General features: G+C 44.8%; 1 protein-coding gene across 2 annotated transcripts in view; it reads right to left on the reverse strand.

The window, feature by feature from the left end:
• Window positions 1-12,338: 12,338 nt before the first annotated feature.
• RANBP17 (RAN binding protein 17) overlaps window positions 12,339-17,914 on the reverse strand; it is a 253,947-nt gene continuing 248,371 nt past the window's right edge. For both annotated transcript variants that reach the window (XM_075009426.1, XM_075009427.1), the window contains 2 exons: window positions 15,680-15,807; window positions 12,339-14,274 (listed from right to left, as the gene is read on the reverse strand). In XM_075009426.1, coding sequence (XP_074865527.1) covers window positions 14,178-14,274; window positions 15,680-15,807 — 225 coding nt within the window. In that variant the 3' untranslated portion in view covers window positions 12,339-14,177. The remainder of the gene's footprint in view (window positions 14,275-15,679; window positions 15,808-17,914) is intronic.

The raw sequence follows: 17,914 nt of genomic DNA on the forward strand, positions 1-17,914 counted from the left end.
ATGTCTCCTCCAGTACCCTGCAGAACTAAGAGCCATCTAGACCAGTGTTTCTTAACCTTTCCGAGACCACAGAACACCCAACAATATGTTTTATGCTAAACACCTCTGAAAATTTTCTTCACAAATTGTAATTTAACCAGGTATCATAGCACTGAAGAAGTAACATTGTACCTCGTTTCAATAACTGGAACTATATACGTGCACCACACATCCTTGCTGGTTGCTACGCCGCTGTGTCACACCTGTGAGTTGTTCATGGAATTGCTAGTGTTCTGAGGAGCATAGCTCAAGAAACACTGATCAAGACAATCCGTGACGGGTATGTCTAACTTGCTCTGAATCTTCAGTGATGGAGACTCCACAGCCTCCCAAGGCAATTCGTTCCAGTGTTTTACCACCCTGACACTGAGGAAGTTTTTATTGACGTCCAACCTAAACCTCCCTTGCTGCAATTAAAGCCCATCGTTGTTTGTTCTGCCCTCACAGTCTAAGCAGACCTATTTATCTCCGTCCTCCTTGTAACAACTATTGGTGTACTTGAAATCTGTTACTCCTGACCTCGTCCACCCCAGGCTTCTCTCCTCCAGACTAAACAAACCCAGTCTTCCCCCCAATCAATAGATGGCTGTGCAAGAGCACAGGCTTAGCCGTAGCCATGCTGGAGGAGTCCTCTGTCAGCTAGGCAGGGACAGGGCTGCCCTGATATCACTGTTCCAGGATACGCCGGAGCCCTTTCCCAAGTGGGAGTTGATCTGACCTTGTCATCTTTGGTAAAGCAGCATTGTTAGGATGGGCTTTCCCTGACCCCGCCCTCTCCTGCCCAATAGTCCTCCCCCCTTGCTCCCGAGGGGCTGCCCTCAGAGACAATAGCACAGTTGTGCAGCTATTTGTAGCTGGTGGGAGGCAGGGTGGTGCCTGCTTTGATCGATGAGCCGCACTTTCAGTCAGGCAGATTTCTTCTCCTTCCTCCTTCAATGACTGGTGTCACTCCCTGCCAGCAATGTCAGCATGTACGAGAGGGAAACGCCACACGTGTGGGAGAGACAGTGAGTGTCTGTGTGAGTGGCTGCAGACAGATCTCTTCAGAGATGGGGGAAATACCCCTTTCTTGACTACATAAAACGCTACAAACTAGCAGACCTACCTCCTGCCTCTCCCCCCTCTGCCCACCACCACACACACACTAAGGTAACCACCCCACACAAACATCACATATGGGTCACTACAGCCTTGCCAACCCCAAGTTCTCCTGAAACATGGGTGATGCACCAGCTCTGTAGAAGTGGAACCAGGATGCAGGCCCTCCAAGTGGGGCAGTGGCATTTCAAAGGGACCCAGAGCTGTGGCTATGGCTGATATTTCAACTGTGGTGGCAGCCTGAGCTCTGGACCCCTTTGAGTTGCTGTGGCAGTGTCACGCCTCACAGCTGTAGAGCAACCGTCACCACAGTTTGGGTGGCATTAATGACTGACTGCCCTAGGCCCTGCCTCTTTCACCTTTGTCCCCGGCTCCTTCTGAGCGCACGGAGCTGGGCCCCCTCTCACCTCTGTAGCTGCCAGTCCCGCTGCCAGGATACAAGCCAGCTGATAAAAGGTACATTCATCTTGCAGCTGGGCACCACTCAGCACTTAGAACTTTTGCCCAGTGCATCAGACCCTGTCACTCCTGCTCCTCAGGCCTTTGTGGAATTTCAAAGTGGTCGACTTGGCTTGTTTTCCAGACCGTGCTTCATCAGTGGACCACTCAGTATCTGCAGCAGGTTTTCACAGAGACTGTTCTCCCAGGAGGATTGTCTCCTCTTTAGTGAATGGGACTTGTTTACACCTGGCTGGATTGTTTCCCTACTAGATGTACATTTCCTGGTGGTAAACGAGACGGAGCTCTATCGCATTCCAAGGCAGCAGCATTTAACCTTCTCGGAGTTCTCTGGCACCTCTAGGTCGGAGGATACATTTGTTCCCTGCCGAGAGGAGGCTATGCACATTTCTTCTCCCACAGCACTCAGTGATTTCAAAATGGCTGACGTGGCTTGACTAAAAATGGGCCAGGATGCAAACAGGTCATTTGTGGGCGCTCTCTCTCACTCCCAGCACACAGAAAAAGCCTGTCCTAAGGTGCTGAAAAGCTGCTGCAACAAATCAAAGAGAGGAATTAGATGGGGCAATTGACAAAATGAAACACTGTCCCTGAAGGGCACTCGGGGGAAACTCAGCTCAAAATGGGATTAGTCACTGCAGTGCTGTGCAAGACTCACCACAGCAAGTAGTGACAGGGACAGTGTTTCATTTTGTCCTCAACTGCCCCATCTAATTCCTCTCTTGATTTGTTGCAGCTGCTTGTCAGCACCTTAGGACTGGCTTTTTCTGTGTGCTGGGAGTGAGAGAGCACGCCCACAAATGACTTGTTTGCATCCTGGTCCATTTTTGGTCAAGCCACGTCAGCCATTTTGAAATCACTGAGTGCTGTGGGAGAAGAAATGTGCATAGCCTCCTCTCGGCAGGGAACAAATGTGTCCTCCGACCTAGAGGTGCCAGAGAACTCCGAGAAGGTTAAATGCTGCTGCCTTGGAATGCGATAGAGCTCCGTCTCGTTTACCACCAGGAAATGTACATCTAGCAGGGAAGCAACCCAGCCAGGTGTAAACAAGTCCCATTCACTAAAGAGGAGACAATACTCCTGGGAGAACAGTCCTTGTGAAAACCTGCTGCAGATACTGAGTAGTCCACTGATGAAGCACGGTCTGGAAAACAGCGTGTCCTTATCCAAACAACTCTCTGAGGAGCTGCTGTTTTAGTCTGTATCTGCAAAAACAATCAGGAGTCCAGTGGCACCATAAAGACCAACAGATTTATTTGGGTGTAAGATTTCATGGGTGAAAACACCAAAGTGCCACAGGACTCCTCACTGTTTATCCACTGCACTGACCAGACCACAGTCTGACCAGCTGGCACTACGACAGGCTTCCAGACCGACCAAGTGGAATCAATGAGGTGGGACTGCCTGGTAAACCTAATCTGGGGGAAAACTGAAAACAGACTCCTGGAGGGACAGCATCAGAGGGGAAAAGTTGATTACTGACTCTTCCCAAGAGCCATGAGCTGGAAAACCCTTGTTCTGGCCAAGCACATCACAAGAGTCACCAGGCATTGAAAAGGCCATGGTGAAACAGAGGCTGATGCAGACTCTTCCGTTGTCCAGGCATCAGCAGAAGCTAACGAGTGCCACAGCCCTTCCCCTCAGCACATGGCAGGAGAGAGAGAAAGCCCTGCCAGACCAGAGGAGAGCTGGATTGCAGCAGATGCTGAACAGAGCAGAGGGGAAACACCACATCCGTCTTGAGCAGAGCCCTGGCCTCCTTCCTGCGATGGTAAATATATCACAACCTACGGGACCCATTTCATGAAACCAGTGGTCACTGGCTACGTCTACATGTGCCCCAAACTTCGAAATGGCCATGCAAATGGCTATTTCGAAGTTTACTAATGAAGCGCTGAAATGCATATTCAGCGCTTCATTAGCATGCGGGTGGCAGCAGCGCTTCGAAATTGACGCGCCTTGCCCCCGTGCGGCGCGTCCAGACGGGGCTCCTTTTCGAAAGGGCCCTGCCTATTTCGAAGTCCCCTTATTCCCATGAGCTCATGGGAGCTTATTCCCATGAGCTCCTTTCGAAAAGGAGCCCCGTCTGGACGTGCTGCGCGGCGGCAAGGCGCGTCAATTTCGAAGCGCTGCTGCCACCCGCATGCTAATGAAGCGCTGAATATGATTTCAGCGCTTCATTAGTAAACTTTGAAATGGCCATTTGCATGGCCATTTCGAAGTTTGGGGCACGTGTAGACACGGCCACTGTGTCCCTGAATTCAACTCACGGGGTGGATCCAGATACACCATGCAGTGCCACAACATTGCAGCCACAAGGTTTCTGGCAACTCAAGGTGGAAAGAAAGTCCAGGAAGGAACCAGCACCATTTCTGTAGATGGCTTGACATCCCCTCCTCAGCCCCTTCCCAGTGCTTCCTCGTACCTTGCTCAGCTCCACAGCCTCCCTCCGCAGGGGGTCCCCACAGCCATTGTCAGGGCAACAGTGGGAGGACACCCACTGCCAAGAGGCCAGAAGGAAGGCCTGGCTTTGGGCCCAAAGGGTTCTGGCAGCAAATGCTCATTCATGTATTTGCAAACAGGTGCAAAGTGCCCACACATCACCTCATATGTGATACAAACTGAGACATCTTCAGCACTGGCTGACAGACAATCAGGGAAAGCGTCTGGCAGCCCTGGCAAGAAGAGACAGGTCAGCCAGCTTGTTGAGAGGCAGAAGAATAGGTTGTGTCTCAGAGCATGTTGTATCAGACATGAGCACCCTTGAAAGTCTGTGTGTTTACTGGGAAGCCATGGCTAAGACTGCCCATTAGTCTGTAAAATCTGCTAAAAATGTTACGGTAACACAATTAAAAAAGAAGAAAAGAAAGAAATATTGGCCCAATCGGAAATGCTTTCAACGGATGTCAGTGGTCAAACCTGTCAATAGCTTCTCCTGGTCCACCGAAGGAAACCCCATGTTCAGAGTGAAATGTTTGCTAAAGGTAAAAACCTCTTAGATTAAAATCAGTCTTCCCTATGAGAAGAGATTACAAAAACATGAGCTTTTCAGCTGGGAATAGAGGTGACAAAGCAGGGGCAGGGGACATGACTGAGGTATATAAAATCATGATTCATGTGGAGAAAGTAAACAAGGAATTATTTACTCATCCTCATAACACAAGAACTAGGGGTCACCGAAGAAAATTAATAGGCAGTGGATTTAAAACAAACCAAGTATTCCTTCACACAACACAGCCAACCTGTGGAACTCTTTGCCAGAGGATGTTACGAAGGCCAAGACAATAACGGTTCCAAAAAGAACTAGGTAAATTCACAGGTCTGTTGATGGCTACTAGCCAGGATGGGAAGGGATGGTGTTCCTAGCTTCTATTTGCCAGAAGCAACCAGGAATGTGGTACCATAGGTAGAAGTAGCGGCCTGGGTGCCACGGTCTTTGCTGCCAGAGACTGCCTGGGGACTGAAGTTCTCTGGGAGTCCACACAGTGGGTAAAGCGTGGGCACAGGTAGAGTAAACTTGCCCTGCTGACACGCCTGTTCTAAACTCCAGTACTGCCCTTTGGGGTGGGGGCTGTCTCCAGCCATTAGCTCCTTCCTCACACTGCTGATGAGTGTTAATTAGCACTGGCAGCAATAATGTGTTTTGGGATCGGGCAGCTCCTCATTAGGGACTGAGCTGTGCAAGGCACCGGAGAGCCCCCAGTTGAGAACAATTGTCCAGAGCTGAGATCTGGTCACAGACACCTCAGATGAGTAGGAACCAGGGCACAAGAGGTGGAAGGCTCTGCATCTCCTCACCAAGCCCTCAACAACAGAGCTGTCTCCTGGACATCTTCCAGCAATCATCAGGGATAGGTAACAAAAGGAATCTACAGCTAAGCCTCTCATGGACTCAAACATGAGTACATCTCACCAGCAACTTGTATGGCACATGTGAACCTTTGCCAGAGCCCTTGTCAAGCTATTACAAAAGGGCAGAATTTGGCCCTTAAATCTGAACTGAAGGCCAATTTCTGTTCCATGCCAAGACGGTCTGTTTCCTTGTTGCTATCCATGGTCTAGCAGCATCCAATGCATTCTGGAGGCCCGAAGGCTCTGACTGCAAAGTAGCCTTAGTTAAAATGTTGATGACAAAATTTCAGCTCAGGCCAAATGATCCATTACATTTGTTTTGCGTTTACTGTTTGTACTTAATTATTTCTAAAAGGAAGCATTTTGTTTGGGAGGTGAGAGGGACAGGATGCTGGGAACAAGACCAAGGGAAATCCCTGCAGGACTCTGAAAGCCTTTTAAAAATGGAAGGTAGCAGTTTATCAAAATGAGACGTTGATGCTGTATTGCTGCGGAATTCCTAAGGATCTGCATCTTACAGCCATAGGAATGCAAAGGGGACTCAGCTTGATTGATGGTGTTACAATGCAATCCAAAGGAAGGAAGGATGGTTTTCAACTTACATGAAGTGGTGCCAGACACTCATTTCTTAATAGCTGCCAGGTGATTTCTGATGGAATCAACAGGTTTCAAAGACAAGCAGCTCCCTCTGATGGTTTTCTATAACTTGGCTGTGGTGCCATAGCTTGCTCTAGGAAGAAAACAGAACAAGAGCTCACAATTAAAGAGCCCTTACTACCCCAAAGCACTGTACAAATTACACTGTGCACGGATATCATTGTATGAGCATACAACTAGTGCACACATGGTGAAAAGTCTCTAGATATGTAACAGGTTATTCACGACATGGAACAATGTGCAGGACTGAGTGAGGAATACTGTGTCCTGTGGTCACTTTGTGGGAATCTGGCCAGGAATTCAGGCAACTTAGGGGCATCTGTCATCCCCACCAGTGGTTAGATCACATTGCAGCTGCACAAAACTACCTTATTGCTAGGCTGGGCCATGAGTTCAGACCAGGGGTGTATTTTCTGCAGCGGGTTGGTGGTCTCCCACTCAAATACAGACTGGACATCAACTTGTATTTAACTCTATGTACATAATTGCCATTAGCCATCAGGTAACCCCTTGGAGTCAGCAACCTTTTTGAGGCAGCCTGCCAAAATCTGACCTCTCTGTATGGTTCAAGTGCCAGTGATATCTTTTTAAAATCACTAATAGTTCTACTTAGAACAGCAGCTTCATTAATAAATAGAGATGCAGAGGTTTACCGTAAAGGTGGTGGTTGTTAGCCTTAGCTGGTCTTTTGCTAATCCACAGGCCTTGAGCAAGCTCCCGGCTGCATGGAGGAAGCAGGGCTGAGCTCCCGCCTCATGTGCCGATGAAAACTGGCTCATGTGGTACTCTTAGCGCTCGCGCCAAGGGTGGCTGAGCCCTGAGCTAGAGTTGTAGACTAATCTGTTCTTCTGAATACTCCACATGGAAATACTGTCATTATGTTGTGTTTGCTGCAGTTATCCAATATTGATTAAATCACTGCCCTTAGAAATGGGTTTCTAATGCCCTTAAGCAGGAAACTTTCCTCACCTGGGCCCTTTTGTGCAGCATTACACCAGGCTGTCAGCTCTTCAAGGTCCAAGTGGAAGGCATGGAGATGTGTGTGGGGGGGGGGCCTTCACCGATGGCTTGAGCTCCAGGAGTTTCCCACTGAGAAGCTTTCATGCAGCTGCAAGGATTCCATGGATGTGGGAGGTACATACTGCAGAATCATTCAGGGACAAAATGAACAAGTAGGATCTCTTTTATCAGTGCAGTCATGAAAAAGCCATTGCCACTTGCACACAGCTAAGCCAGGTTATCGTGTTATAGGCCTTGCCCTGCCTCAAACCATCGCCTCTCAGGTGCATTGGCATCCTCTCTTGGTGTGTCTCACACAACAGTTAGAGGCAAGGACCTGAGGTAAGGACTGGTTCTGTGTCTTCTACAAGGGGAAAGCACATTGTAGTCCTGTTTCTCATTTACACCAAGGTGCCTTAGTACTGCTGGAGTGTTGGATGGATGTTTTGATGAAAATGAGAATCAGGCCCACGAGCTCTATATTGGGCTAAAATAATAATAGAAAGGTCAAACCCCACAGGCTAGGAGCAAATTTAGATGGTTGTATCCATTGTAGACCCAGCAGCGTATGTCCCACACCAGCTATGTGTGGGGCACTGTTCAGAAAAATCACCCCCCGTAGACCATCGCTCCAAAATTTAGAAAAATACTTTGCTTTAAGGTTGACCAAAGACTTAAAATACCCCAGATGAGTGCAGCCTGACAAGATATTGAACCCAAGACTGCTTGGAGATGGTGACAGACTCATTGAGCAATCAGTAGCAAAAGTAGCTTCGTACCCGCATGGTTTTTCCTGGAGTTGTCTCTGGAGACAGCCTACTATGTTGGGACACAATTTTCATCTTCCTTCAGTTCCTGTAGAATTAGAGCATACTCTCATGTCATCTGTTTTGAGCAAGGATCATCTGCTAAGGTTGTAGCACCTAGCCCCAGCTTCAGTATGGGGTCTAATACACATAAAACAACCGGTGTCACCCATCTGTGGTAGATTAGCTTGGTTACAATTGGTAGACAGATGAAGCTAGGTGAGTATGTCCACCAGAATCACACACCCAGGAGACTAAAGTTCCTTGGGCTGCCGCTGGGACTGGCTCCCCTCCCAAGGGCTTTTTCAGGTGTGGGGCTAATGCAGCCATCTGTGCAGTAAGCCATAGCAGCCATTCCACACCAGCACTGGCCCTGCAGGAGTGGATTTGATGAGCACTACACCTAAACTAAATGACATGGGCATGAGACCGAGCTAAAGGACAGCAGTGCCCTTTTTAGGGATAGCTCTCAAGTAATAAAAAGCGGCTCAGTCGGGGTTAGATATTGTTGCAGACATCCACAGGAAGTTTTGTCAAATTTTGTTATTTATTAATTTTTGGCTGATAGATAAATTAACAGCTTGAGGATGGTATTTGTAACTGACAGGTATTTTCAGAGGACATGTTTTCCGCAACATAACCTAGAGTTCAGCTGTAGTCTAAAATATTGCCTTATATGCTGATTGAGGGTGACTAACCTTGAAAGCACCTACAAAACAGCCCCAGAGAGAGAGAGAGAGAGAGAGTGTGTGTGTGTTACGGGTGTCTAGAGACAGTGATGCCATATTGGATGTTACAAAGGGTTAGAGTTAATACTGGAGCTTCTTTGACCTAAAGATCTTTTTCTCCCCATTGTAATGTATGAAGACAGTGTTACTATGAAAAAACATTGGAAGCATTTAAAGGCAGTTATTATTTAGTCTCTGTCTTTGACTATGAGTGTTGTACCTGCAATGTTAACAAGGTGCCCAAGTAATTACAGTTATCCTTAGCCTTTTCTGGAAAGATATATTTGGTTGAGGTTTAATGCTAGAGACACTTACTATGCAAACATTGAACAATTACAGGTATTTTCTAGCCATTACCAATCACGCCCCATTGTAACTGACTCACACTAAAGGTTTCCAGATGCCGTTCACTACGTCATCATGAGTGACTGGGAAAGTCATTTCAGGGTTGTGTGTGTGTGGTTTGCCTTTAGCCTGGTGAAGAAGATAGAGCACATCGGACCCTGGGCATGGAAGGCAGAGGGTGTGCTAACAAGCAGCAAGTGCTGGGTGAGCAGATTCCAGAAGTCTCTCAGTGGGCCACCACTCAGGCTGTGGTTGAGGAGGACGAGATGTGTATGTATTGGGGCAGGCGGGGGAAGCTCATACCCGGGTTTGCCTCCTGGAGATAAGAAAATACATCCTGGTGGGAGGTTAATATGAGTTTTAGGGACAAGAAGGGTCAAGTGGGAACGTGTGACTTGGGGGTTGGGTGGGAGAGGGAAGCTTTGAGAGGGTTGGTAGGAAAAGAAGGTTTGGGTGAAACTGAACACAAGAGGGATGACAGTCTGAGAAAAGGGGTGTGACGGCTGCAAGCACATTACTGGCCCCTTCTTATATCCCTGCTTCCCTCCCCACAGTCCTCTATCTTATGCTAGAGTCAGGCCAGGTCTACACTAGACTGAAAAGTTGATCTAAGATACACAGTTCCAGCTATGAAAATTGCGTAGTTGGAGTTGACTTATCCTAGATCAATTTTTCTGGCCATCGACACAGTGGGAGGTCAATGGGAGAAACTCTTCTGTTGACTTCCCTTGCTCCTTGTGACAATGAGGAGTACCAGGGCCGACTGTGGAGCCCTGATGGTTCGATTTAGTGCATCCCCCATAGGCACACTAAATTGAAACCCAGAAGATCGACCCTGAAGGAGTCCATCTTCCAGTAAATGTAGTTGTACCACCAGGCCCAGCAGCTGCCTCTGGGCTGTGTTCAATGCACCCTCAAGCTGCCTAGGGGGCAGCTCTCCCGCTTTGATCCTGATGTGCTGTCAGGAGAAAACTGGTGGTGCAATTTACAGCAAGGCAGTGTCAAAGGACAGAACAAGGCAGCCAATAGAAAGGCAGGAAGGATGGCAGGTGGATAGGGTATTGGGCCCAGCAAACAGGTAGACGCTGATCCTGACTTTCTGAATAAACAAGGCCCCATTTCCACTCTGAAGTTGACATTTGAATTACCATCCAATGTCACTACTTCTCTGATAATCAAAGTATACATATGGGAGAGGAGCGATTGTTTCTCTGAAGTGCTTAGTGTGGAGTCTTGTTTTGATGTCTTATGTGAGTAGAAGTTAGTCCATGCTTGGAATTTAGCAGAATTTTCTCTACGTTTCCTCATCTCTTATTCAGCTCCTGTATATCCTACTGTGTCCTGCCTCAGTGTTGGTCACTCAAGAACTAAGCATAGTATCTTGGAGTTAGCTCAAGCTAAATGATCAGGAGTGAAAGAGTCAACACTGAAACATACACTGCAATACTTGGCACCCAACTGAATTGAATGGGTGCAGTTCATACTCAAGAGAAGGTAGAGTCAGGTTGTCTAAAGACTCAAAGTAATATTCAGGTCACATTTTGAGGCTCATCTTCTTGTGACTTGATTTTGAAACTTTAGGTGTAATTTCTGGGGCAAGATTGCACAGGAATTTCAAAGTAATATGAAATTATCCATCCACTTATTTGGCCACGGAATTGCATTGTACACATAAACCTGAAAGTAAATTGTGAGGTGGGAATAGGAAAAAAAGATGTTCCAGAATACGAGCCCAAGTGAAAGGGGAGGAGCCAGCAGTGGTGAATAATTGGCGCTGGATATTATCTTGCCATCTCTGGTAAAATCAGAGGACAAGTCTGATTCCATTCAAATTGAGACATCACTTTAACTTGGGGCAACATTGGAAAACACAGACATCTGATCACCTTGTGCGTCTGGCAGCCAACTTATTCTTCCTTGAAGGAGAAGGCTGATTTACATGAGGATCACCATGTGAACCTGATGGCTTGTTCTCTGCTCCATTTTCTTCTTCTTCTTTTTTGTACAACTACACTGAGATTCTGCCAGATATTTCTACTAAATATGACTTGGTTTCAACACTTTTGTTGGGCAAATTACATTAGGATGGATGCCGCAGATATCCATTAAGGTTTATTTATCGTGATACTGTTTCGGTCTCACACATATAAATAACTTATATGATAGCTTTTGTTTGTAGAAAAGTAACTTACATATTTTATTATGCTTTCTGTAAACCTCAAAGAGAATGTTCTCAAAGAAGCACTCTTACCAGCCATCTAAACTGAGATACATAAAATTCTCACTAACATTATTTTTTAATCTGGGAAGGAAGTGTGTTATGCTTCTATAGTTTGAAAGGTTTGATGTCACTATAAACTCACAGTACAATAAAACATTAAAAAGTCTAAGGACTTATTTTATAAAGCATACACATACCAATAGCAGAGGTTTTCGAAGCAGTCTTATGCAAGCAGCGTAAAGTATTAAAACTTTGTATTTTCCTGGGGGTACTGGGTCTGCCTTTCATAGTCATATGAAATACAACCTTAGGGGCACTTCATTCTCCTTTGTAGGAAGAACACCTAACTGTGTTTTCATCACGACTTGGTTGTGTGCTAGCTATTTTGGGGAGTAACAGATTTATTTCCAACTCCTGATTTGTTCACTTTACACCAGTGGTTCTTAACCTTTGCTGCAGCCTGCACCCTTTTGATTCTCAGAATATGTTCTCGCACCCCTTATCAAAAATCAAATATGTTCTTGCACCCCTTATCAAAAATCAAAAATGAGGATGGGGGACTATACACTTTCAAATGCATATAAAATATATGTAAAATAGTTTTATGTTATTATTCACCACAAATAATAGTACAGCAGGCACACAAAAATACAGAAGTACTACCCCTTTGAAGAGCTGACAGTCGAAACTCTTGAGAAAGAAGCTGGAGCCAGAAAATACAGGCTTTATTTGCTATGTCACTTCCAAACCTAATAGTGGACATCTCTATACAGCTGTCTACTCTACAAAAATTCCAGTTGTCAATTGTTAACTGAGGTTGAGATGTTGTTCAAATATGCCTAACAAGTCTGCCCAGATTAGGGCCTTGTTTGTAAGAAGGCATGATTTAGGAGTGAAATTTTGAAAATGCACATCAATGCTCCAGGGAGTCAGTAGCCTTATATTACAGAAGTCCTAAAATGTGAGTGATGACTTACAAAGGCACATGATGCTTCCTTTCAATATGCCACAATTTAGCTTTCAGCAGAGCAGACTAATTTAGACAGTCAGTTGGCTGATTTGGGGGCTTTAGCTAATTGCATTCAACCATCATTTACTCCTGCAGTATGACAAAGAAAAGCAGAGGCAAAGAACTCTAGTTTTCATCTGAACCTTTTAATGCAATTGTACAGCATTTCTGGGTAAATGAAGTAGTTTCTACAGCAAAACTGCTAAAAACAGAGGGACCATTTAGCACCCCATTTTCAGGCGTAGAATGAAAACAAACCACCCCCTTCTTTCCCAAACATTCTTTGAAGTAGTTTATATTCTGTAGCTTTCCGAAATTTGTCTTAATTACGATTCTGAATGGGAAAGTGACTCGTTGTACTACCTGATCAGTAATAGCAATAAACTAATCTAACTTTGGAACCTAAAGCTGGGCTCCTGCTCCATATTCAGGCACCTAAATAAAAGCTGATAGATTTTCAAAGATGTCAAGATCAAGTAGATTTTTTGGTGCTCAGCAATTCTGGAAATCAGGCCTAATGGCTGTAGATTACACTGTTTTCTTCAGCTGCACTTAAAATATAAGGCAAATAGAAAACTGCTCAACCAAATGATTTAATCTCTTAGCTTCTACAACTATTTACAATTTGTAAAGAAAGATTATTAAAAAATCATAAAAACAAGGACCTGTCTACAAGAAATACTGTTCTAACCACCCCAACCCCTTCCCTCCCACTATGTGCACTGAAATTTTCATATTCTTATCAAGAGTGGTAAAAATACTACCAAGTGATCCAAATATATGACTGCATGAAAAACATATGAACTAGATTATTTACATTTTAGTTAAGAAAACAATGAGATAGCAGCAGTTTCTAATTGCATATAATAGCTTTTGTACATTAAAAATGATAATTGACTTACTGTGTAGATAGCTGAATTTTTGCTAAGTTTCACTCCAATTAATTTGTGTATTACATCAACCCACACAATTCATACCCACCACAAAATGGAAATTAATTAATTCTACACCAACTCAGAGTAAATAATGCAGGCACGAGCCTTATCATAAAATGCATTTTTGGGGTACATACTGAATTGTTTATCATCTAGGAAGAGGTAAAAGAGAATCAGCTGTGTTTCCTATTTTAGAGACACCCTGTCATTTTCATTGTGCCATATACCACTCTGAATATAGAAAAATAAGTCTCTGCAACAATCTGCTTTCATTTTCCATGGCAGCAGATTTAATTCTTTTTAAAGAAGTGTCTGAACAATTGTATTTTTTCTGGAACAAGACATTTGAAAGGTATGTTTGTGAAATGAAATCATTATCTTTATCTAATTAAAGAGTGCATTACTGTCTCTAAGCTTTACAATATCCCATATTCTAAGTTTTCCATACATTCTTAGCCTAAAAGAGCTCATTTTTCATTCTGCTAATCTTTGTTCTTCTTTGCAATGTGCAGTCACAAGAGCCATGTTTAAAATGTACATGCAACTCTTTTGTAGAAAAATAATCATGTTTATTAATTCAAGGAAGTTCATATAGAATTTATACCAAATTCTTGGTATAAATACCTTGTCTCAAAGTTTAAGTCAGAAGTGATCTTTGCGAAAGAATTCAGAACCATTATTTATTACTGTGGGTGAAACTAAAATCATCAATTAGTACACATTTAGAAGCAATGCATGTTTATTTTGTTCTTTGGTTCAGTATTGTTTCCACACCATTTCATACATGTCTAAGAACAAGGGTAATAAATTTTGATAAGAAAGTCTGAAAATGTTCTTTAAACTAAGACTGATTTTACATTATTTTCACTGTTATAAATTCTTACATTTAGACCAGAGATATAAAAAGGCAGAAGTTATTTAAAAAAATAGTTTTTGTAAGTTTTCAACTTCTATCTAACGACATGGTGAGGTTCAGAACTTTCCAAGTCCATTTGTTGTTATTCAGTGCTCTGGTTTCGAATGTCAACGTCAACTCATCATATCTAAACTGCTTGCTTCTGTAGCTGCTTCACAGCGCAAGGCATCAGCCATGTCTCTTCGAAAGACTGACATATTCTGGGTGAATCTGGGCACAAGAGAACCCAAATAATTGGTTAAACCAGACCTCTGATTTATGGATTTATTTCAATTGAACAATAGCCAAAACATTAAAATGCTCATACAAACTCTCCAGCTGTTCTGACAATTACTCTTAAAAATAACAATGACTAGCCCAACACCATGTGTGCAGAGATATCTTCCCGAGACTGTCTACTTCCATCATTTCTTGTGGTTTCCTCCTGGAGAAAGTAAGGCTGTCAAGTGGACTTATTGAATGGAATAGGCGTGGTTGCTACACTACTAGATGGGACCCCTTCTATCTCCACAGTGCCCTTCTCTACTGGCTCCCTCACAGCTATTATCTGCTGTTGGGGTTATGTGGAGTTTATAAGCTTAGCATCAGGGATACAAGGAAATGATCACCTCTGCAGAGACCATCATGTATTCAAAAACATATTTTAACAGCTAAATAATTCTATAAGCAACCCTTTCCCCCCTTAAAATAGCAAACGCATCCATATTACTCCAGGACAAAAGATTAAAACCCATCTGTGGGTTCTAAACCAAACTGTTTTGATAAGCTAACAATTCGCAGAAAATGATGGGAAAATGGACTCATCTAATCGTTTCAACCTTCACCACTCCCACATGTCTGGTTTGTCTCAAGCTTTCCAGGAAGTTGTAGCCTGGCATAAGAGCACGCCTGTAACATGTCAAGATTTTGTTTGTTGGTACGAAGGCGTGGGAAGTTGAAAACACAGCTGCTAGCAGACGACTAGTGGGAACCTCATAGGCAGCCAACTTCCACAGCCTTTGTTTAAAAGGAAGGCCATTTTTTGCAGTGAAGGTGCAAGTGAGTAAACTGTCAATCTTGGCCTTCCAAAAAAATCCAAACAACCACCCAGACAGCTGAGCAATGTTAAGTTCAGCCGCCATAGGCACTCCAATTGTCTCTCCTATTTCTGTCTTTTCATAGGTCATAGTTCCGTCTGTACATCTGCGGGGGCTGGGGCTGCAGTTCTTTCCTTACATCTGCACTCAAGGCAGTAGCATGTAGAACAGCTGAGGCTACAGAAGCCTATGTAGTTCTCGGGCACATGGTTGGTTTTTGCTGGAGAGATCATATGTTGGAGAAAGGGAGACTTATGTCTCTCCCAAGAAAATGGGGGAGTTTTGTCCAAAAGGAGCACATATTCCCTGGCAGACTCTGCCTTTTTGATTATCTTAAATAAATATACATTTAAGACAAAACAGATATTTATCTAACACATTGGCTCCAACTAATAAGTCCTTGGGAGGACTACTTGATAGGACGTTACCTTACTTTTAAAGGAAGCTAAGCCCACTGTAGTTGCAGGTTAGCCCAGAATGCTGTTATTCTCTCGTTGAGTGTTTATCATTAGAGAACACTTAGAGTGTTGTGAGCTTACCTGTCTCTGTTCTTTACCAAAAGGTTTTGCTCCACTCCTTCCATTAGGTTCCTAAAGCACTGGTCAAGGACCTCTCGTTTGTTGTCCGGCTGGCTGTTTATCAGGCTTGCCCTTAATTCGCTGAAGTACTGTGATCAAAAGGCAGAAAATACTTAGGATACAAGTCTTTGGAAGCAGAAAGCAGAGGTGGCTCACCTGTAATTAGAACCCTGGGTGAGCTCTGTGCATTCCCAGATGAGTGGATGGTACAGCAGGAACTGCTGGACCCTTTTTGCAGCAGTGCCTGCTGGAGTGCTCTTGTGCCCCTAGCAGCTCACAATATTTGGAGGAGGAGGATGATATGGTGAACTGGCTGCCTGAGTTCTTTTGCCTGGCTCTCTAAGCCCCAAGGGGAGCTCAGGATACCCAGGAAGAAGGAAGGTGTGTGGAGAGTGTGGATATGTAGAATCCATCTTGAAGAACTCCAGCGACAGCTGAAAAACCTTCATTTCTCTGTCAAATGGCTCCTACACTTTCCCACTCGTGAGTTTGGCCAGCAACACGCCTCCCTCTGGACAGTGGGATGAGAAGGCCCATTTACAGATAGGCTGTAATGCTTCTTTACTGAACCAGGAGTCTGATCTCAATGCTAGATCTAAGGATAAAGCTTCATGGCAAGTATGAACTGGGATCTAACTGGCAGCTCTAGAAGCTTTTAGTGTAGGAATATGTTTGAATACAACCCTCTGAGAACATTGCTATGCTGAGTTCACCAGAAGAGGGACAGGACCATACCTGTATCATCAATTTCATAAACATACTGTGTTTGTACCATTGCTGTTGGTAGGTCATACTATGCAGATGCTCTGATGAGCCAATGGGATACAAAAGAATATACTGGAATACCCTGGTGTCTCAAATGCGCTACCACTAGTACTTTGTGAATACTCAAGGTTCCATAGACAGGCTGCATGGAAGGCCCTTATATGGGTACAGATCTGCTTCCACAATAAAACGTAGGCAATTTTGATCAGAAGGTCTGATGGAAATTACATTCCCTGTACAACAAGAGCCCCCAGCCAGGGCTGGGTGGGTAACGAGGGGATAATCAAAGCAGGGATTAGCATGAGGAATCTGAACTCTCTGCAGAGCTTTGAGAACTCTGAACTAGTCCAGACCTTCCAATCTTTCTTTGGGCTCAGAGAAGACCCAGAATAAAAGACAGTTACCTGTTCTGTAACTGGTGTTCTTTGAGAGGTGTTGCTCATGTCCATTCCAAACTGGGTGTGTGCTGGTGCATGCCCGGTTGCTGGAAAGCTTTTTGCTCTAGCCAGTATCCATCGGGTCAGAGTGGTGCCCCCTGGAGTGGCACTGATATGGTGACCAATATATGCACCTCCTCCCCACTCTTCCCCCCGCACTCAGTTCCTTTTTGCTGGGTACTCTGACAAGTGGGTGGGTGTTGAAACAGACATGAGCAACACATCTCAAAGAATACTGGTTACGGAACAGGTAACTGTCTTTTCTTTTTCGAGTGATTGCTCATGTGCATTCCAAACCTGGTGAACACCAGCAAAATGTCTAGGAGGTGGGGTCAGAGCCCCAGAGGAATGTAAAAACACTGGATGATATATCTCCTTTCTACCGGGCATAGGACTCACCAGTCCAAAGTATGGTTACAGCGAGCAGGGTAGAAAGGGGATAGGTGGAAGGAGAATAAGGGGTGTGCTGGAACTGTGATGGAAATTGGTGTCCTACTCCCAACTGAACTATTAAAAGGCTTGTTTTGGCCCTGGTGGGGTTTTTTGATGGCCCTGTCCTTGGGTCTGATGGTCAGGGCGCTTCTGCCTGTATGGTTACTCCTATTACCAGCCTCCCTTTGTTGTTGGGGGAACTGTCTAGCAGTAGGTTGAGGGGTAAAGTGCCTGCGTGGGGTTGACTGAGTGTGAAGTCCCAATGACCGTAAAGTGGCCCTTGAATCTTTTATAGTTCTTTTCCCAAAACAGCAAAGGGCCGTCGAAGGAAAGGTCCTGTATCGTCTGTTGGACTTCATGTGGGAGGCTGGTCACTTGTAGCCATGCTCCTTGTGCATGGCCACCCCTGAGGCCATTACCTGGGTAGGTGCATTTGCTGCATCCAGCACCACCTGCAGCACTGCCCAGGATAGGAGATTGTTTTTCTCCAGCACTGCCGTACACTCTGGCTTGGCCTTGGGAGGAACCAGCTCTGAAAAGTGAGACAGAGAACTCATAGTAT

This window comes from Carettochelys insculpta, chromosome 15 (assembly GCF_033958435.1).
Source record: "Carettochelys insculpta isolate YL-2023 chromosome 15, ASM3395843v1, whole genome shotgun sequence".
In the NCBI taxonomy this organism is placed as follows: domain Eukaryota; kingdom Metazoa; phylum Chordata; order Testudines; family Carettochelyidae; genus Carettochelys; species Carettochelys insculpta.